We start from the raw sequence: 21,824 nt of genomic DNA, 5'->3' as shown, positions 1-21,824 counted from the left end.
TCCCAGTGAAAACAGAGCTAAACAACCAATAAAATGAAATGGGGGAAGAGTAATATAATATTTATTAGTGTCAGAAGTAGGTTTACATTAAAACTGAATTAAGTTTCTTTAAAAATGAATGTAGGGGCAATTTAGTGGCAAATCCACCTACCCTGCACATCTTTGGGTTCTGGGTGGGGCAGCACGGTGGCGCGGTGGATAGCACTGCTGCCTCACGGCACCGAGCTCCAAGGTTTGATCCCGGCTCTAGGTCACTGTCCATGTGGAGTTTGCACATTCTCCCCATGTTTGCGTGGGTTTCACCCCCACAACCCAAAGACGTGCAGGTTAGGTGGATTGGCCATGCAAAATTGCCCTTTAATTGGAAAAAATGAATAGGGTACTCTAAATTTATATTAAAAAACACTTTGGCTTGTGGGTGTGAGACCCACGCAGTCACGGGAAAAATGCGCAACTCCACCCGGATAGCGACCTGGGGCTGGGATCGAACCTGGGTCCTCGGCGCTGTGAGGCAGCAGTGCTAACCACTGTGCCACCCCAACACTGAATGAAGTAACTGTGAAACTCCCCTAGTTGCCACACTCCGGCGCCTGTTCGGGAACACAGAGGGAGAATTCAGAATGTCCAATTCATCTAACAAGCATGTCTTTCGGGACTTGGAGGAAACCGGAGCACCCGGAGGAAACCCACGCAGACACAGAGAGAACGTGCAGAATCCGCACAGACAGTGACCCAAACCGGGAATCTAACCCGGGACCCTGCCGCTGTTAAGCAATAGTGCTAACCACTGTGCTATCATGCCGCCTACATAGCACTAAAGTACATAATATAATGGTACTATATAGGCCACTATTTCTGAGCATTGTAGCTCAATCTGGACTTAATGTTCAAGGCATCAACATTTCAATTCAACATACCTATTTGTTTTCAATCCATTCATCTTTGCAAACAGTAGACGCAAGACTTTTTCTTTCTGCTCCCAAGTTAAGTCCGAGATATTCACTTTTCCAACATACATGCTGAAAAAAAGGTTTTATTTAGGAATAAAAGTAACAGGTTGATGGCAAAATGCTGTTTGTAAGAAGCAAACAACTGATTGATAGAAATTGACCAAATTCTGTAGATTTTAATTTTTAAAAATAATTTAAAGTATCCAGTTATTTTTTTTCCCAATGAAAGGGGTAATTTAGGATGGCCAATCCACCTACCCTGCATATCTTTGGATTGTGGGGGTGAGACCCACGCCGACAGGGGGAGAATGTGCAAACTCCACACAGACAGTGACCTGAGGGATCGAATCCGGGTCCTCAGCGCCATAGGCAGCAGTGCTAAATACTGTCCCACCATGCTGCCTAGTTCTATAGATTTATAACTCTCGTTGCATCTCTTAAACCCCTGAACTGACTGGCTGATTTAAGGATGTGTGTTTCTGAATCTGGCCAAGTTTGGAAATTATAAATACATGTTGGCAGCTTTATTACATACATGTGGCCTCACACAAGGCAAAATATCATTAGGAATTTAACATACCACTTATCAGCATCTTCCATATCTTGATACACACAGTTTGTGCTACGCTCGCTCTTGTTAAAGGTCCTGATTTTGGGATAATCCTCCTTGCCAGTACTTGCATCCAGCATTAATTTCTGGTATGCGATTTGGGCAGCTTGCTTGTAGTGAGCCCGACTATGGAAGATCTTCTGCCTCACTTCATCCAAGGCTTGCAGGAAAAACAGTTCCACCTCAGTGCGCTGGTCCAGGATGTTTTTGGCAAGCTTCTTCACTCGGTTCATCTCCTTGTCTTTCAACTTAATCACTGCTTGCAGCCTTTCAATCTCTATCTTGCCAGTTGCCATTTTAATTTCAGTTTCTCGTTTGATCTCCTCCTTTTCTGCCTCAAACTCAGATGCCATATGTCCCAGTGCCGTTTCCAAGTTCTCCACTTTCCTTTGAAGCTCGCTGATCATTTTTCTCTGCTTCCTTGAGTGTGACACTTTTTCTTTCACTAATAGGTCATTAGTTTCCTAGAATAAGAAACATGCTGTTTTAGTGTCAATTGATTGTGACCCTTGTAAAAACATTGACGCCTGTAAGCACTAAAGAGGATGAAAAGAGTAAAGACAAGTTATGAGGTAAGATAAGAGAAATTTAAGCTCTATGTCTGGAAAGAACTCAGTTCAAAGTGTCATTATTGACGGAGACAAAATATTAAATGATACAAAATAAATTCAAAATAGTTACTTGAAATTCACCAAGGGAGCATGCCATGGTGATACAACTTTAAATAAGTTAAAAAATAGTTTTAAAACAGGTATTTGGAAAAATACATTTATCACTAAGAATAAAAATACGTACGAAATGTCTTCATAGAATTTACAGTGCAGAAAGAGGCCATTCGGCCCAACGAGTCTGCACAGGCCCCTGGAAAGAGCACCTTACTTAAACCCACACCTCCACCCTATCCCTGTAACCCAGTAACCCAACCTAACCTTTTTGGACACTAAGGACAATTTAGCAAGCCAATCCACCTAACCTGCACGTCTTTGGACTGTGGGAGGAAACCGGAGCACCCGGAGGAGACCCATGCAGACACGGGGAGAACGTATAGACTTTGCACAGTCACTGACCCAAGTCAGGAATCGAACCCAGGTCCCTGGCATTGTGAAGCAACAGTGCTAACCACTATGCTACTGTGGAACCCCCTTTTTTAAAAAAAAACACTCAAATGGATACTGGCGGCAAAAACGTTGATTGTTTTAAAATATTACACTGTCATGGTAAATTCTGGGAAAGACTGAGCTTCAGAATTCAAAGGCCTTTCCTCACCTTCTTCATTATTTTCTTATGCTTGCTTCACCAGTGAGCTCAGTGTGTAAAACCAGGATCACTGTTTTATGGTGACTCCAGAAGTAAAACTGCATTTTTATCATGCTGGATTCCAGGATTTCTATTAGTCTTAGTTCCATCTGTTCTCTGAAATGTGAGAACCAGTGACCATGCACAAAACCATTCATCGGTGCTATTTGATACTGTCATATTAGGTCACTTTGTGAGGCTAAAATTATAGTCCCACTAAGGTAGAGATCCCCAAACTGGGGTCCGTGAGCCCCTTCAGGGGGTTCGTGAAACTGGCGGCCGACGCGTGACCTGCAAACCCTGGTTCAAGCGTGCAAAGTTTTAAAATAATTATTAGAGAAAACAAATAGGCCAATCAGAGCAAAGCCTCTTTTTGCACTGGATGCTCCAAGAAATCTTGCTCTGATTGAACAATTCAACTAGGCCAATCTCGCCATTTCGGGGCAGAATAATCGGCAGCCAACAATGAAGGTGGCTCAGAAGACAGGCGGCAGGATGGGGCTTGGAGCAAGCTGGTGGCCCTCGGATCAAGCCGGCAGCCCTAGGATCAAGCAGATGGTAAAGGCAAGAATTAAGTATTTTTTTAACTAAGGGAACTCTTAAATTATTACTAGGTTAGCCACTCCTAAATTGGGTATGCCTTCCAGGGGTTAATTTTAAGGGGCTATGGGATGGTGGCTTGGCCAGAGGTTCATATGAGGGGGCCACCTAGCTGCTTTGCGACTGTGTGCCTCTTCCTAATTCTTAATATATACACAGATACAACTATAAAATACTTATTTTACATGTGATTTCTGTGTTTGAACTTAATTTATGACAGAAAAGGGGCATTGATATAATGGGATTGTTTGGGATTCCCTGATGCTCTTTGGAAGGTCACGAGGAGTTCCACGGCTCAAAGTTTGGAAAACCCTGCACTAAGATAACAGGATTTTTGTTCCAGCTGTATTCACACCTACTCTCAAGAGGTTACAGAGAGAAGGCAGGAGAATGGGGGATGAGAAACACATGAGCCATGATAGAATGACGGGGCAGATTCGATGTGTCAAATGGCCTAACTCTGCTCCTATATCGACATTGACAGCACAACAGAAACATTCACTGGAAAGGTGATGGGGTTGGGACAGGGGTCATCAGCACAAAGCTATTTTTAATTGTTACTGACATAGATCAGAGAATAAACCCTTGCTGACTTTCTACCCTGTCTAGCTTAGAGGTGTTGAAATGAATTACAGTACCCCTACCATTGGCCTTTTGGTCTATATGACTTAATTCCGAAATGGGGCTTTTTTTATTTGTGCTAAGAACGATTATGTAACTGCACCCCTAATAATTGACACGGACACTGCAAGACCAACTTGGAAAATTCTTCCGCTCCCTAGCACCGATATTCACCATATTAATATGTATGAGTATTCAACAATAACAAATGCATTTAAAAAATACTATGCCTGGATCAAAACTACCAGAAAACACTGCAGTGAGGAATACACGTTCCCCAAACTACCTAACACAGAGGAGCATTGCAGGACTAAACTGAATCACTTAATTTCAGTCTAGATCTCCAAACGTGCAGCTAAGACCCCTTTCTGAACTTGTACAGTTACTATTGTTCTGTTCAGTAAGAAGTCTTACAACACCAGGTTAAAGTCAAACAGGCTTGTTTCGAATCACTAGCTTTCGGAGCACAGCTCCTTCCTCAGGTGAATGAAGAGGTGGGTTCTAAATATATATATATATATATGACAAGAGTCAATGATACAAGACAATACTTTGAATGAGAGTCTTTGCAGGTAATTAAATCTTTACAGGTCCGTACTCGTGTGCGGAACTTGGCTATAGGTTTCTGCTCAGCGATTCTGCTTTGTCGCACGTCCTGAAGGTTGCCTTGGAGAACGCTTACCCGAAGATCAGAGGCCCTTGACTGCTGAAGTGTTCCCCGACTGGAAGGGAACATTCTTGCCTGGCGATTGTCGTGCAATGTTAATTACCTGTTTCTGGAACCGACCTCTTCATTCACCTGAAAAAGGAGCTGTGCTCCGAAAGCTAGTGATTCGAAACAAACCTGTGTTGTAAGACTTCTTACTGTGCTCACCCCATCCAACGCCGGCATCTCCACATTATTCTGTTAACAGATGAGTTTTACAAAAAGCGGATGCTTCATTTAGTCTTCAATGAATGCAACACCTTTTCACTCGCAAGCTGTATGCTTTTTTCTTCTAGACTTTTGTGAGACATCCTCATTTGTTCTTCATCTTTCTTATAGATCTTCACCATCTCATTTAACCTTATATTTTCTTTAAAGACACAGCGAGTTCTTTCATTGAGATTCCTGTGGAAGGGAACAGGATTTGAATAACTAAAGAATTAGAACAGTTTGTACTGGTGACTTTCTACACACCTAATTAACCACATTCTCCTGCTCACTATCCATACTGTATTCCTTTTTAGCAAGCAACCTTTTAAAAAGTATGGTCACTGTTCCAAAACTAGCTTTGTCAAATGTGTATCCAAAGCTAGAATTGGATGGAAGCAATATTTAGTTACAACACAAATAAAGGCCTTATCAATTCAATAGGATCTAACCTGCAGCACAGAAACTGGCATAATCTTCTGCAGATACGTTGCTCAGGAGAATGCAGTGAAGCAGTTGCTGGACAGTGGTGTTTCAATGTATTACAGCACAAGGAAGGAAATTGCAGTACTTAGCTTGTGATGGTTCATCTGTCCTGCACACCATAATGCCTTCAGAGAAAGCAGAAATGACTAGTTGCCTATGTCCAGGATGTCAACCAGCAGTGAACACAAAATAGGCCCGCATTGAGAAGGAGATTCTTGGGGCAGTACGGTGGCGCACTGGTTGGCATTGCTGCCTCACGGCACTGAGGTCCCAGGTTCGGCCCCGATCTCGGGTGACTGTCCGTGTGGAGTTTGCACGTTCTCTCCGTGTCTGCGTGGGTCTCACCCCGACAACCCAAAAGATGTGCAGGGTAGGTGGATTACCCCTTAATTGGATTAAAAATTGGGTACTCTAAGTTTATTTAAAAAAAAGAAAAGGAGATTCTTGTCATCAAGTTTGGAGTGAATAAACAGAAGGAGGTCAGAGTATTTCCGGCTGCACCGGGGGACGAGGCAGGAGTGTCCTCTGTCCCCCCTGCTCTTTGCACTGGCGATCGAACCCCTGGCCATGGCGTTGAGGGAGTTGAGGAACTGGAGGGGGTTAGTGCAGGGTGGGGAGGAGCATCAGGTGTCGCTTTATGCGGATGATCTGCTGCTATATGTGGCGGACCCGGTGGGGGAATGCCGGAGGTGATGAGGATCCTTAGGGAGTTTGGGGATTTCTCCGGGTACAAGCTCAATATGGGGAAGAACGAGTTGTTCGTAGTGCATCAAGGGGACCAGGAGAGGGGCATTGGTGAGCTCCCGCTAAAAATGGCGGAGAGGAGTTTTAGGTACCTGGTGGTCCAGGTGGCTAGGAGTTGGGGGGCCATGCATCAGCTTAACTTCACAAGGCTGGTGGAGCAGATGGAGGAGGCGGGTAGGGTACAGTCAGTTAAAATTTCAGTGCTCCTGAGGTTTTTGTTCCTGTTCCAATGCCTCCCCATCCTAATCCCCAAAGCCGCCTTCAGACGGGTTAACAGGAGCGTTATGGGGTTTGTGTGGGCGCAGAAGACCCCGAGGGTGAGAATGGTGTTCTTGGAGCAGAGCAGGGATACCGGGGGGGGGGGGGGGGGGGGGTTGGCATTGCCTAACCTCTGTGGGTAATATTGGGCCGCCAACGCGGCGATGGTACGCAAGTGGGTGATGGAAGGGGAGGGGCGGCATGGAAGATGTTGGAGATGGCGTCCTGTGTGGGCACGAGCCTGGAGGCGCTGGTGACAGCGCCGTTGCCGCTTCCTCCAACGAGGTATACCACGAGCTTGGTGGTGGCGGCTACCCTGAAAATCTGGGGGCAATGGAGACGGCACCGGGGGGGGGGGGAGCTCGGTGTGGTCCCCGATACGGGGGAATCACCGGTTTGTCCCGGGGAGAATGGACAGAGGGTTCCTGAATTGGCACAGGTCAGGTATGAGAAGAATGGGGGACCTGTTTGCGGGTGGGAAGTTCACGAGCCTGGGTGAGCCGGAGGGGAAGTTCGGCCTCCCCCCGGGGAACACCTTCAGATATATGCAGGCAAGGGCGTTTGTTAGGCGGCAGGTGGTGGAGTTCCCACTGTTGCTGCCACGGAGGGTCCAGGACAGGGTGCTTTTGGGGATGTGGGTTGGAGAGGGGAGGATCTCGGCAATGTATCAGGTGATGCAGGAGGAGGAGGCATCGGTGGAGGAGCTGAAGGGTAAGTGGGAGGAGGAGTTGGGTGAGGAGATCGACGAGGGGACGTGATGGATGCCCTGGGGAGGGTGAATTCTTCCTCCTCTTGCGCAAGGCTCAGCTTAATACAATTCAAGGTGCTGCATAGGGCGCACATGACCGGGGCAAGGCTGAGCCGGTTCTTTGGGAGAGAGGACAGATGTGTTAGGTGCTCAGGGAGCCCAGCAAACTACACCCACATGTTCTGGGCATGCCCAGCGCTGGAGGACAATTGGAGGGGCGTAGCAGAGACGATGTCAAGGATGGTTGGTTCCAGGGTTGAGCCGGGCTGGGGGCTCGCAATATTTGGGGTGGCAGAGGAGCCGGGAGTGCAGGAGGCGAAAGAGGCCGGTATTCTGGCCTTTGCGTCTCTAGTAGCCCGGCGAAGGATTCTTCTTCAGTGGGAGGATGCGAGGCCCCCAGGCGTGGAATCCTGGGTCAACGATATGGCTGGGTTTATTAAATTGGAGACGGTCAAATTTGCCTTAAGGGGGTCGGTGCAAGGGTTCTTCCGGCGGTGGCAACAGTTTCTAGACTTCCTGGCGGAGCGTTAGGTGATGGTCAGCAACAGCAGCGACCCGGGGGGCAGTGGGGGGTTTTGGGGTGGTTGGGGGGCTTGTGTGAGGGTTTGTTTGTTTTTCTTGATTGGGCGTGTATATTTGCCGATATGCTGATTATTTATGTTAATTTATTACTTGTGTATACCGGGGGGGGGGGTTTGTTCGTATTTCTTTGTGTTTTTGTTGTTGATAATTTGGGAAAACTTGAATAAAAATTATTTATAAAAAAAAAAAAGTTTGGAGTGAATAAGTTACTGATCAAAGTAAATTTTCCCTGCCTTTTCTGCCTTGAGGATATAACACTAGGCCTATATTTTTTCGGCACACAGTCAGCTAACATGCAAAGGCTCATGGTGCCGAGGATCCGGGTTCGATCCTGTGCAGAGTTTGCACATTCTACCTGTGTTTGTGTGTGTCTCACCCCCACAACCCAAAAATGTGCAGGCTAGGTGGATTGGCCACGCTAAATTTCCTCTTAATTGGAAAAAAAAAAGAATTGGGCACTTTAAATTTTTTTTTTTTAAATGCGTAAAAAACAACCCAACAAACAACTTCACAGATTCACTGTAGGTAGTGCCGTATTTCAGATGTGATAGGATCGAAACCAAGACCATGGTCTGTTCTCAAATGGATATAAAATGGACTCTCAATCAGGCCAATACTTATCTCGGTAAGGTAGCACAGTGGTTAGCACTGTCATTTCACAGCTCCAAGGTCCCAGGTTTGATTCCCGGCTTGGGTCACTGTCTGTGGGGAGTCTGCACGTTCTCCCCCATGTCTGCATGGGTTTCCTCCGGGTGCTCCAGTTTCCTCCCAGTCCAAAGAAGTGCAGGTTAGGTGGATTGGCCATGCTAAATTGCCCTTAGTGGGGTTGTTTGCTTACGGGGATGGGGTGGTTGTGTGGGATTCAGTGGTGTGCTGTTTCCAAGAACCGGTGCAGACTCGATGGGCTGAATGGCCTCCTTCTGCACTGTAAATTCTATGTCTATCTCTCAACCATCACCTAAACACAGATTATCTGCTCAGTGTTGTTTGTGGACCTTGCTGAGTGCATTTTGGCTACTGCAATTCCTACAGTGCAATAGCGATTTTAAGTACTTAATTGGCCATAAAGTGGTGAACAGTCCTATTAAACTTTATTTGGAGCAGGAATAAAAAAGCAAAAGCACCTTATTATTGGGTTCAATGTCTCCTTTGTTCCCTTCTCGTTTCAGGGTTCCCAAAATCCAAAGCTGAGCCTTAAAATGCAGATGCTATTCAAATGATACCATGGGCAAATTAAGCCCTTTAGTCACAACCCCAGAGTGTTTGCAAAATTCCATTATAACTATTTATTGCTTTTACTAAATGAAACTACATCCATGCAGAAAATCCACCCAGGAGTAACGTACATGATAGCTTCAGTGTGAGCCTGCTCAGTCAGCTGATTTAGTCTCTGCTCAGCCTCCCTCTCCAGTCGCATCTAAAAAGTAAGAAAACATTAACGTGGACACTTAATTTAAGCTTGAAGTTTGTCATTAGCTTAACATTTATAATGCACGAGGATAAAGTACCCTTGTTGATTTTCTCTGCCATTTCTGCAGCACAGTGCATTACTTTTTAAATGGGAAATTAGGAAGTTGTTTTAAAAGGAGAATTATAAAGAGGAAAGCAGGTTCAATTCCCGAGGTTGTTGAAGTATTATCTTTCTATTTAAAACATTTTATATTCTTTTTGTTTCACGTTCATACTGCAGCATTGCTGTTCCCAACCAACAGCCTGATACACACAGGCTTCTGCAAATGTCATTCACTATCCACTAAAAGAGGCAAGGTGACTCACCATTGATCTTCTCCCGCAAACCACCCCTTCCCTATCTTCCCTCCTAGCCCTCGAGTCCTATACGGGGGAATCTAATCTTCTGAGACTCTGGTCTCAGAGATCACCAGGCTAGGACACAGGAGGGAAAGGCAGAAGGGAAAAGTACATATTCTATTGCTTCATGAGCACTATTTGTCACCAGCAACTCTGTACCTTACTGTAAAACATTTCTACTGAATCCTGTGAGGCTGAAATAAATAACTTTCAGGATAGCTTCTTCACATACCTTTTCTTCAAAAAACTTGCTTTCCAGTTGCCTCAGTGTTTCTTTGTGTTCTTTGTTTGTTAGGTTCATTATGTCCTTTATCTGCAAGAAGAGAAAATTAGGATTTTTTTTATTGTCCGTCTCCTTTTTGTCACCCCTGAAACTTGCATCCCTTTCCCAAGTAATGGCAAATGAGATATTAACAGAGGTCCCATCTGTCCTCTCAGGTGTACGTTAAAGATCCCAAGGCACGAGCAGGAGAGGTCTCCTCAGTGACTCGGTCAATATTCACCCCAACCATCATCACTAAAACAAATCATCTGGTCATTTATCTTATTGCTGTTTATGGTAGCTGGTTGTAGACAAATTGGCTGCAGTGTTAACTACGTTCACAAAACGACTATGGGTGTGATGCAGCAAACTTAAGTTAAAGTTCGCTGAATGGCGCGTTTAGAAGGGTGTTTCCTGGCGCTGTCCCGCTATTCAATGGCACTTTGTCATTTCTTTTTGGCCTCGGCAAGGAACTCCCCATCAAGACCACACTTTAGTAGACAACTACTTGTGGATTGGGGCACCATTTCTAAAGGCACCCCCGATTTTTTGACCCGTCTCAGCAGCCTCGCCCCCCCCCCCCCCCCCCCCCCCCCCCCCCCTCAATCCCATTTCACCCAGCTTATCTCGTCCGGGGTCCTCGGTACTACCAGGATTCTCATGTGGCAGTGCCAAAGTACCCAGGTGCCGGGGGAGTGCCAGGGTACCACCCTTCCCAATGCCCGACCACCCAGGGACCTGAATTACCCAATGAGAGCTCCCCCCTAGATGCTATCACGACTGTTTTGCGACTTTGTGAACCAGAAACAAATAGCAGCCGATTGAGGCCTTGCTGTTGAGGCTGGTGAATCCCGGGCCCCGGGTGAGCGCATATGTGAATGAGCCTAATGGATCATTTCAATAGATCTGGATCTATTGAGATCACACACAAGATTCAATACAATCTTGCGAAGAGTCGCGATTTGGATCTCGCCCAGCGAGAGCGAGATCCAGAACGTGACCCCTCACGAGATTCCATTGAATCTTCAGAGATGTTTTGAGCGTCGCAATTCCCGATGGAGGTCCCTAGCGAGATTCAACAACCTCGTCCCAACATTGAATCGTGCCCAACATTTCAAAAGCACGGCATTAGCTGTAAAGCTCCTTGGACCACCCTGAGATTGTGAAAGGTGCAACAGTGATGAAAATTGTATGGGAAGATAAATGTTTGCCACTCACATCTTCCCACCGTTCAGAGTATGTGTAAAGCCCTTCTGAGGTGCAGGTATAAAGGTACGATGTCCAAAATCCAGCACCCTCGATAACGAGACCAGGCTGGAGTTCAGATTTCCCCAGATTTTGGACATCCAACCTGTATTGTGTCCCCGCACCTTGCGTGGCATTTCAAAAATGTCCGTTTACTCAAATTGTTTTATTCAGATTGATTTATTTTCTTTGTGAACCTCTATGGTTGAAGATATTCTCAAGATAGCCCAATGTACCACAGCAAGTCAATCACCACCTTTTGAGCATGGCTTTTCCTGTTCAAGTCTGGGCAAGCATTTTTCAAACATACAAAAAAATAGTGCACAATGGCTCAAACACTAAAGTTCTCTACCACCAAAATATCCAGTTTCCGAACAATTCTGGTTTTCAGACTGGGATAACAAGGAAATCTAAACAGGCTCACATCATCCAATTCATTTTCCAGGAAAACTTGTTTCTTCCTAAACTCCTTGACCCTGTTCAGTTCCTCTTGGATCAGCTGTATTTCTTTCGTCTTTTGCAACATTTTGTTTTGCAGTTGATCCATCTGTTGGGTGTGGGCTTCAAACTAAAGGAAGACAACAGTGTGAGAGCAAGATAGTACATTGTGCACACCTTTCAAATGTTTTCCCCCTCAACTTGTTATCGATCCAACTATATCCAACTAGGGCAGCACGGTAGCATGGTGGTTAGCATAAATGCTTCACAGCTCCAGGGTCCCAGGTTCGATTCCCGGCTGGGTCACTGTCTGTGCGGAGTGTGCACATCCTCCTCGTGTGTGCGTGGGTTTCCTCCGGGTGCTCCGGTTTCCTCCCACAGTCCAAAGATGTGCGGGTTAGGTGGATTGGCCATGCTAAATTGCCCGTAGTGTCCTAAAAAGTAAGGTTAAGGGGGGGTTGTTGGGTTACGGGTATAGGGTGGATACGTGGATTTGAGTAGGGTGATCATTGCTCGGCACAACATCGAGGGCCGAAGGGCCTGTTCTGTGCTGTACTGTTCTATGTTCTATATTCACCTGAAAAACCCAGGTATCACATGGAGTAATAGAGTAATTACAGCACCAAGAAAGGTCATTCAGCTCATCAAACCATGTCGTTCTGCCAGTCACTCCCATTCCCCTGCTCCATCCCCATAGCCCTACAAAAGTGCCCACCTAATTTCCTTTTGAAATCATCCCAGCATCCTAGTAGGTAGAGAGTTCCAGATTACTGCTTGCTGCGTAAAAAAAAATCTTCAGATCCTCCTGCAACTCTTATCCAGACCCCCTACACGTAATGGGAACAGCTTTCTTTGTCTACCTTATCTAAATCTGTCATAATCTTGTACACTTGTCAAGTCTATAATACTCGCTGCTTGCTACACCTCCAAGTTTGGAATCATAGGCAAATTTTGAAATTTTATTTTGTATTCCAATATCCAGGTATATACAACAGCGATCCTATCACTGATCCTTGGGGAATAGCACAGTTTACTGTCCTCCAGCCTGAAAAACAATAATTTACCACTGTTTCGCTGTTTTCTGCCATTCCTGTCACTTCCTACATGACAACAATGATTACACTTCGAAAGTACTACATTGGCTTGATCCCCCCCCCCCCACCCATTCAGGCTGATAACTACCATCCTATTCCATGAGCTTCAATTCTGTTAACCAAAATATGTGTAAACACTGAACATTTGTCCTGATGACAGGGCAGATCATCAACTTCGTCAGGCGGGGTTGGTCTAAAGCTATTTTGCCTTCAACGTTTTGAAACTGTTATTAACGTTTTGTGTCAGAAAGCCTCTGTTAATCAGAATATAAGATCGTTTCTTGATAATGTGGGACTGGTGAGAAGACATCAACACAACTTTACATGTAGGTATAAGTCCAAATGGTACACAGTGTCCTTCCTTTCGCTACTGTCAAAGAAAATTAATTTAATTGAATCAGAGAATGATACAGTACAGGAGCCCATTCGGCCCAAAGTGACAATGCTGGCTATTTCGTCGAGCTATTGAATTAATCCCCTGTTCTTTTCCCCATAGTTCTTCTAAAAAAAAATTCCCTTTGAATATTAATCCTGTTCTTTTTTGAGTGTTGTTATTTCATATACGTCTACCAACCTTTCTCACGCCACATTCCATATCACAAAATATCACAGTGTGAAAAAAAGGTTTCCTCATGTCACCTCTGGTTCTTTTGCCAACCTGCATCCTCTGGTCCCTTCTACAGTTTATCCTATTTACCTTATCAAAACCATTCATGATTTTTAATATCTTTATCGAATACCTTCTCAGCTCTAAGGAGAATGACCCCAGCTACTCTAGTCTTGCCACATAACTGAAATCCCTCGATCCTTGTTCTATTCTGGTATATTTCTCTCTTAGCAAATCTGCTCTGCAGCCTCTTCTGAGTTTTGACATCCTTCCCAACGTGTGCTACCCAGAATTGACCACCATTCTCAAAAACCAGTGCTTTCTTTGAACAAGTCCCATAATTACTGTTGTAACACTTCTTCAGTGTTTCCCTCCCTACCTCCTCCTCTAACCAAAAAAAAAACAATCACTGTAAAGATCCCAGCCGAGTAAAGATAAAGAGGGAGACTCAAACTGTGTGGGCAGCACGGTAGCATGGTGGTTAGCATAAATGCTTCACAGCTCCAGGGTCCCAGGTTCGATTCCCGGCTGGGTCACTGTCTGTGCGGAGTCTGCACGTCCTCCCCGTGTGTGCGTGGGTTTCCTCCGGGTGCTCCGGTTTCCTCCCACATTCCAAAGATGTGCGGGTTAGGTGGATTGGCCATGCTAAATTGCCCGTAGTGTCCTAAAAAGTAAGGTTAAGTGGGGGGTTGTTGGGTTACGGGTATAGGGTGGATACGTGGGTTTGAGTAGGGTGATCATGGCTTGGCACAACATCGAGGGCCGAAGGGTCTGTTCTGTGCTGTACTGTTCTATGTTCAAGGGCAGGTAGAAGTAGAAAGAAATTGAACCGTGACATCACAGCCTGCAGGTAAGTGATTGGCTGGTGACTGGTAAGTAGTTTTTCTTTTCCCTGAGGTGTTATCGTGCGGGGCGCAGTGGTTGCTGAGTGAGTGCTTGCGGAGAAAGGGAGTAAATTTTTAAAAAACTTACTGTTGGGAGTTTCCAGCTGAATCCGGTCGGAGTGAGGACAGAGTGACATCTGGGTCAGTAGTAAAGATTTAAATTGTTTGTGCAGGCCCATAACAGCTGATTGCTGTTCTTGTGTGGGGCACAGTGGTTGCTGGTTAAGTGTTTTATTTTTACCTGTATTTAAGTTGGGCAGTTCCTAAACCCTAGACACTACACTTGTAGTGTCCCCCACCCTTCCACCTCCTTTAACCTAAGGGGTAGAGTGAATAACAGGTAAGCTCTTTCTTTCTTTTATTCTAGAGGGGATGGCAGGGAAGGCAGTGCAATGTTCCTCCTGCAGAATGTTTGAGGTGAGGGACGCCGTCAGTGTCTCTGCTGATTTCACTTGTGGGAAGTGCACCCATCTCCAGCTCCTCAGAAACTGCATTAGGGAACTGGAGCTGGATGAACTTCAGATCATCCGGGAGGCAGAGGTGGTCAGAGATAGTAGCTTCAGGGATGTAGTTACTCCGAAGAATCAAGATAGATGGGTGACGGTGAGAGGGGCTGGGAGAAAGCAGTCAGTGCAGGGATCCTCTGTGGTCGTTCCCCTCAGTAACAAGTATACCGTTTTGGATATTGTTGAGGGGGACGACCTACCAGGGGTAAGCCACGTTGAACGGATCTCCAGCACTGAGTCCGTCCCTGTGGCTCAGAAGGGAAGGAGGGAGAGCAGGAGAGCAATAGTTATTGGGGACTCTATAGTTAGAGGGACAGATAGACGGTTCTGTGGCAGCGAAAGAGACTCACGGATGGTATGTTGCCTCCCGGGTGCCAGGGTCCGTGATGTCTCGGACCGTGTTTTCAGAATCCTTAAGGGGGAGGGGGAACAGTCACAAGTTGTGGTACACATCGGTACCAACGACATAGGTAAGAGAAGGGACGGGGATTTAAAACAGGAATTTAGGGAGCTAGGGTGGAAGCTGAGAGCCAGGACAAACCATGTTGTCATCTCTGGCTTGTTGCCGGTGCCACATGCTAGTGAGGTGAGGAACAGGGAGAGAGTGCAGATAAACACGTGGCTGCAGGGATGGTGTAGGAGGGATGGTTTCAGGTACGTGGATAATTGGAGCACATTCTGGGGAAGGTGGGACCTGTACAGACAGGACGGATTGCACCTGAACCAGAGGGGCACCAATATCCTGGGAGGGAAATTTGCTACAGCTCTTCAGGGGGGTTTAAACTAATTTGTTTGGAAGCTGGGAAAACGAGCTGTAGTCCAGAAGCCAGTGTTGAGAGTAGTGAGGTACTGAGGAGGGTATCAAGGTCGCAGGAGTGTACCGGCAGACAGAAAGGTGAGCTGAAGTGTGTCTACTTCAATGCAAGGAGCATTCGGAATAAGGTAGGTGAACTTGGAGCGTGGATTGGTACTTGGGACTACGATGTTGTGGCCATTATGGAGACATGGTTAGAACAGGGACAGGAATGGTTGTTGGAAGTTCCGGGGTATAGATGTTTCAGTAAGAGTAGGGAAGGTGGTAAAAGAGGTGAAGGAGTAGCATTGTTAATCAAGGATAGTTTAACGGCTGCAGAAAGGCAGTTTGAAGGGGATCTGCCTACTGAGGTAATATGTTAGAAGTTAGAAATAGGAAAGGACACTGTCTGTGAGGAGTTTGCACATTCTCCCCGTGTCTGCGTGGGTTTCACCCCCACAACCCAAAAGATGTGCAGGATAGGTGGATTGGCCACGCTAAATTGCCCCTTAATTGGAAAAAATAATTGGGTACTCTAAATTTTTATTTTTTTTAAAGAAATAGGAAAGGAGTGGTCACATTGTTAGGAGTTTTCTATAGGCTCCCAAATAGTATTAGAGATGTGGAGGAAGAAATTGCAAAACAGATTATGGATAGGTGTGGCGGTCTCAAGGTAATTGTCAGGGGTGACTTTAACTTTCCAAATATTGATTGGAACCTCTCTAGGTCGAACGGTTCAGATGGGGCAGTTTTTGTACAGTGTGTAGGAGGGTTTCCTGACACAATATGTGGATAGGCCGACAAGAGGTGGGCCACATTGGATGAACCGGGCCAAGTGTTAGATTTGTTTGTGGGAGAGCACTTTAGAGATAGTGACCACAATTCGGTGTCTTTCACTATTGCAATGGAGGGGGATAGGGCCATACGGCAGGGCAAGGTTTATAATTGGGGGAGGGGTAATTATGATGCGATTAGGCAAGAATTAGGGAGCATAAGATGGGAACAGAAACTGTCAGGGAAAGGCACAAATGAAAAGTGGAGCTTGTTCAAGGAACAAATACTGCGTGTCCTTGATGGGTATGTTCCTGTCAGGCAGGGAGGAAATGGCTGTGTGAGGGAACCATGGTTCACAAAAGAGGTTGAATGTCTTGTCAAGAGGAAAAAGGAAGAGTATGTGAGGATGAGAAAACAAGGTTCAGTTGGGTCGCTTGATGGTTACAAGGTAGCAAGGAATGAGCTAATAAAAGGGCTTAGGAGAACTAGGAGGGGGCATGAGAAGTCATTGGCGGGTCGGATCAAAGAAAACCCCAAGGCTTTTTACTCTTCTGTGAGAAAGAAAAGAATGACCAGGGTGAGGGTAGGGCCGGTCAAGGGCAGTAGTGGGAACTTGTGCATGGAGTCAGAAGAAATAGGAGAGGCGTTGAATGAATACTTTTCTTCAGTGTTCACCAAGGAGAGGGGCCATGTTTTTGAGGATGAGGGTGTGATACAGGCGGGTAGGCTGGAGGAGGTAGATGTTCTGAGGAAGGATGTATTAGCAATTTTGAAAAACCTTAGGGTCGACAAGTCCCCTGGGCCAGATGGGATATATCCAAGGATTCTTTGGGAGGCAAGGGATGAGATTGCAGAGCCTTTAGCTTTGATCTTTGGGTCCTCACTATCCACAGGGATAGTGCCAGAGGACTGGAGAGTGGCGAGTGTTGTTCTGTTCAAGAAAGGGAATAGGAATGATCCTGGTATTATAGGCCAGTTAGTCTTACTTCGGTGGTCGGTAAGTTAATGGAAAAGGTCCTGAAGGATAGGATTTATGACCAATTGGAAAGATGCAGCTTAATCCGGGATAGTCAACACGGATTCGTGAAGGATAAGTCTTGCCTCACAAATTTCATTAAATTCTTTGAGGAGGTAACTAAGTGTGTAGATGAAGGTAGAGCAGTTGATGTCGTATACATGGATTTTAGTAAGGTGTTTGATAAGGTTCCCCATGGTCGGCTCATGAAGAAAGGAAGGAGGTGTGGGATAGAGGGACATTTGGCCAATTGGATAAGTAATTGGCTATTACATAGAAGACAGAGGGTGGTGGTGGATGGAAAATTTTCAGACTGGAGACCAGTTACCAGCGGTGTACCCTAGGGATCTGTGCTGGGTCCTCTGCTATTTGTGATTTTTATCAATGACTTGGAGGAGGGGGCTGTAGGGTGGATCAATAAATTTGCTGATGACAGCAAGATTAGTGGAGTAGTGGATGAGGTGGAGGGCTGTTGTAGGCTGAAAAGAGACATTGTTAGGATGCAGAGCTGGGCCGAAAAATGGCAGATGGCGTTTAACCCTGATAAGTGCGAGGTGATTCATTTTGGTAGAAAAAATTTGAATGTGGATTACAGGGTCAACAGCAGGGTTATGAGGAATGTGGAGGAACAGAGAGATCTTGGGGTTCATGTCCACAGATCTCTGAAGGTTACCACTCAAGTGGATAGGGCCGTGAAGAAGGCTTATAGTATGTTAGCGTTTATTAACAGGGGGCTTGAGTTTAAGAGCCGTGGGGTTATGCTGCAACTATACATGACCCTGGTGAGACCACATTTGGAGTTCTGGTCACCTCATTATAGGAAGGATGTGAAAGCATTGGAAAGGGTGCAAAGGAGATTTACCAGGATGCTGCCTGGTTTGCAGGATAGGTCTTATGAGGAAAGGTTGAGGGAGCTAGCGCATTTCTCTTTAGAGCGGAGGAGGATGAGAGGCGACTTAATAGAGGTTTATCAGATGATGAGGTGGATAGATAGAGTGGACGTTCAGAGACTATTTCCTCGGGTGGATGTAGCTGTTACAAGGGGGCATAACTATAAGATTCAGGGTGAGAAATTTAGGAAGGATATCCGAGGTAGGTTCTTTACTCAGAGAGTGGTTAGGGTGTGGAATGGACTGCCTGCTGTGATAGTGGAGTCGGACACTTTAGGAACTTTCAAGCGGTTATTGGATAGGCACATGGAGCACACCAGAATGACAGGGAGTGGGATAGCTTGATCTTGGTTTCAGAAAATGCTCAGCACAACATCGAGGGCCGAAGGGCCTGTTCTGTGCTGTACTGTTCAATGTTCTATGTAACTGGAAAACTGCAGCCTCTTACCAATTTTTTATTGTCCTCTACCACTTGCTGCTTTTGGTCCACTATTTGCTGCTGCAGTTTGCTGATCTGTAAAATACAAAAATCCTTCAATTACATTGACAAGATTCAACTATCTTAGATCACTGTCAAATTCCAATGAGCCTTCAATTTTCATTCCCTTCCTGCAAGCCAAATTGCAAGGCACAGAATTTGCCATGTTAATTCACGAACATATTAGCCATCATGCCAGCAGGATTACTTGAACTAATCAAAGCAAAAATATTCAGAGACATAGGAATAGGAGTAGACCATTCAGTCCTTGGAGCCTGCTTCGTCATTCAATTAGATTACAGTTGATCTTAACCTAAATGCCATTTACCTGTTGCCCCATATCCTTCATTCCCAATTTTGAAAGCCTAATTTGTCCTTTTTAAATGAGAGACTTTCAGATTGCTACTGTTCTTTGTGTGAAAAATACATTCCAATTTCATTCCCAAATAGCTTATCTCCAATTTTAAGATATGGTTCTTTGTTCTTGATTCGTTCTTCCCCTCCTTCAGGTACAATGCCCTGTGAGATATTTGGTGCCCATTGACTTCCATTGGATTGATCCAGTGCTATGTTTGGCAAAGTACTACATTTACTTGTCATTGGCTGACCAGGAAATTTTCCTGCTCTCTTACCGCCTGTCATCAGGCATATTGGAAGATTTTACAGGCTCAAAATCGACCTATTTGGCCACATCATGATCGCACCTTCCATGGCCGTCAAGTCATAAAGTGAGACTTGAACCTGAGCTTCAGGTAAGTGGGACGGACACTACCTCTGTGCCACAAGATCCCTGTTCTTAATTCACTCACCAGAAAAAAGTTTTTTTGCTTGTACCCCACCCATCAAATTATTTTAACATTGTAATACCTTGATCATTATACTCAAAGGAATACATGCCATTATTATGCAGCCTGTTTTCGTCATGTAACCCTGTAAGCCCCAGTTTCGTTCTGATGAAACAACACACACAGACCCTCTTCAAGGTCAATATTCAAGGTCAGGGTTCTTTGTGAGGTGTGGTACCCAGAATTGAACACAGTACTCGAAATAGGCTCTGTACAACAGAAGCATATCTTCCAGCTCTCTTAAGATAAAAGTTAGTCGTCCACTAGACTTTCTAATTGCTTTTCATACGCTTCACATATTTCTCTAGTCTCCTTTCTATCTCCCCTCATGCCCTCTTCAAGCTCATCTAGTCCACTAGAACCGATTGTAGCTCCCTCTACCCACATTTCCCCCTCCCCTGCTGACCACCCAACCCTTCATGGCACCCAGGTTAGCTGATATTATTGACAGTTCTTTCTCAGGCACGAATTTCCTCCCTCCATTATATTTACCGTCATCATCACTCTCCACAAAGATCCAACATTCTTGAAAACTGCACACCCATCTTTAACCTCCCTTTCTAAAGTGCTTGAACGTGCAGTCACCTCTCAAATACAAAGCCTATCTTTCCCAGGATTCCGGGTTCAAATCTTTTGTCCCAGAACAATAGCCTGGGCCTCTGGATTACTAGTTTAATGATATCACCACTACACCACCATCCCTTTCCTCAATTCTCTCACTAAATATTCTCCATCATATGGAACCATTTCCCCCCAATGTACCTGGCTTGGTTGGGAAGTCAATTCCATGGAAATTGTTTCGTGCAACTGTCAACTTTATGCAGATGCCCAAAACCTACCCACCATCCTCAAGGCACACGTCAGGAGTGCTATAGAATCCTCTCCACTTGCTTGGGCGAATGTGGCTCCTACATCATTCAAGAAGCTCAACATTATCCAGGACAAAGCAGCCTGACTGATCTGCACCCCATCCACCACCTTAATGGCAACAGTGTACACTATCGACAAGATGCACTGCAGCAACTTGAGAAGTATACATGGACAGTACCTTCCAAACCACAACCTCTGTCACATAGAAAAACAAGGTAGCAGATGGATGGGAACACCACCACCACAAGTTATCCTCCAAGTCAATCACCATCCTGACTTGGAACTATGTTGCCATTCCTTCACGGTCAAGGAATCAAAATCCTGGATCTCCCTCCCTAATGTGGGTGTATGTGCACCAGATGGACTGCAGTGGCCGAAGAAGACGCTCACATTCTCAAAGGCAATTAGGGATGGGCAACAAATGCTGGCCTTACCAGCAACACTTGCATCCCAAGAAATAATTTTTTAAAAACATTTTAGTTGATGAGTTTGTGTTATGTTGAACATTCTGGTTCTTTTGAATAATATATAACTGTAGTACTAGATTGAGGGAAGAACTTAAAAGAAAATTGGATTTTACAGAAAACATTAATGACAATTGCTAGTTGTTCAAGTGGTGAAGATTTGTTGCTCCAGTAACTTAACCACTTAATATTATCTTGCCAGTTCGCACCTCTAGTTCTCCACATAATAAATGTTTCTGGACAAAGTCATCAATGATATGCACTAAGCAACAGCTTGGCCTGTACTCAAAGGGACAAATTTGCAGCAGGTCACTCCAGGTTTCTCTTGCACTGCCGACCTACTGAACAGCCTTCCCGTAGGCCAAAACGCGAAACCTTCCAGGTGGCACAATGGCCATATGTCACAAGGAATGTTATGGGGGGGGGGATAAAAATGTTTTTAAAGTATTAAGTTTTAAAATATTCAATAAAACAGTATTAAGTTTTAAAATATTCAGGAAAACATCCAAGATTATTACCATTGCCTCTTTCTCCAAGTCCTGTTTCTTCAAGAATGAGATCACTTCCATGGCATCCCTCTCTACTTGAAACCGATCGTTCATTAAGGTTTCATTGGTCCTGGCAAGCGTTCGTGCTGTGTCACGGTACTCCACTCGCGACTTATCAAGTGCATTCAGTCTCGATTCCCACAAAGCAGCATTTGCCATTGCCTTCTCTGCATCTGATTCATTGGCAAATTTTGAAGTGACCTTTTCATCCTTGTTTTCTTTTCTTAATGGATAAACAAACATTTTTGAAAAAAACACTCCGTCCAACTGCTGAACCCCTGCCTCCCTGCATCCCATAGTCATCAGCCATGGCAATGTCCACTGGCTGTCCTCTGGCAGGGCTGACCCTCCACCAGCTGTGGTCTTCTGTGAAAATTTAAAAGCACTTCCATCTTGAAGCACCTCTCTCTCTTTCTGATAACGGGACTGCCAATCTGTCAGTCCTGAAGGTGGTACTCCCAGGACGAGTGGAAGTTTAATTTTTTGGGCAGAAT

At 45.2% G+C, this 21,824-nt stretch overlaps 1 protein-coding gene across 1 annotated transcript in view; it reads right to left on the bottom strand.

The window, feature by feature from the left end:
- The window catches only part of LOC119951017 (basal body-orientation factor 1-like), a 29,327-nt gene that overhangs the window by 5,524 nt on the left and 1,979 nt on the right, over window positions 1-21,824 (bottom strand). The window contains exons 2-9 of the mRNA XM_038774054.1: window positions 21,301-21,553; window positions 18,574-18,639; window positions 11,549-11,692; window positions 9,850-9,930; window positions 9,155-9,225; window positions 5,044-5,188; window positions 1,531-2,024; window positions 918-1,019 (exon numbers count right to left, since the gene is read on the bottom strand). Coding sequence (XP_038629982.1) covers window positions 918-1,019; window positions 1,531-2,024; window positions 5,044-5,188; window positions 9,155-9,225; window positions 9,850-9,930; window positions 11,549-11,692; window positions 18,574-18,639; window positions 21,301-21,553 — 1,356 coding nt within the window. The remainder of the gene's footprint in view (window positions 1-917; window positions 1,020-1,530; window positions 2,025-5,043; window positions 5,189-9,154; window positions 9,226-9,849; window positions 9,931-11,548; window positions 11,693-18,573; window positions 18,640-21,300; window positions 21,554-21,824) is intronic.

Source organism: Scyliorhinus canicula, chromosome 2 (assembly GCF_902713615.1).
Source record: "Scyliorhinus canicula chromosome 2, sScyCan1.1, whole genome shotgun sequence".
Lineage (NCBI taxonomy): Eukaryota > Metazoa > Chordata > Chondrichthyes > Carcharhiniformes > Scyliorhinidae > Scyliorhinus > Scyliorhinus canicula.
Note: the sequence above shows the minus strand (reverse complement) of the source record. Positions and strands in the feature narration are given on the sequence as shown.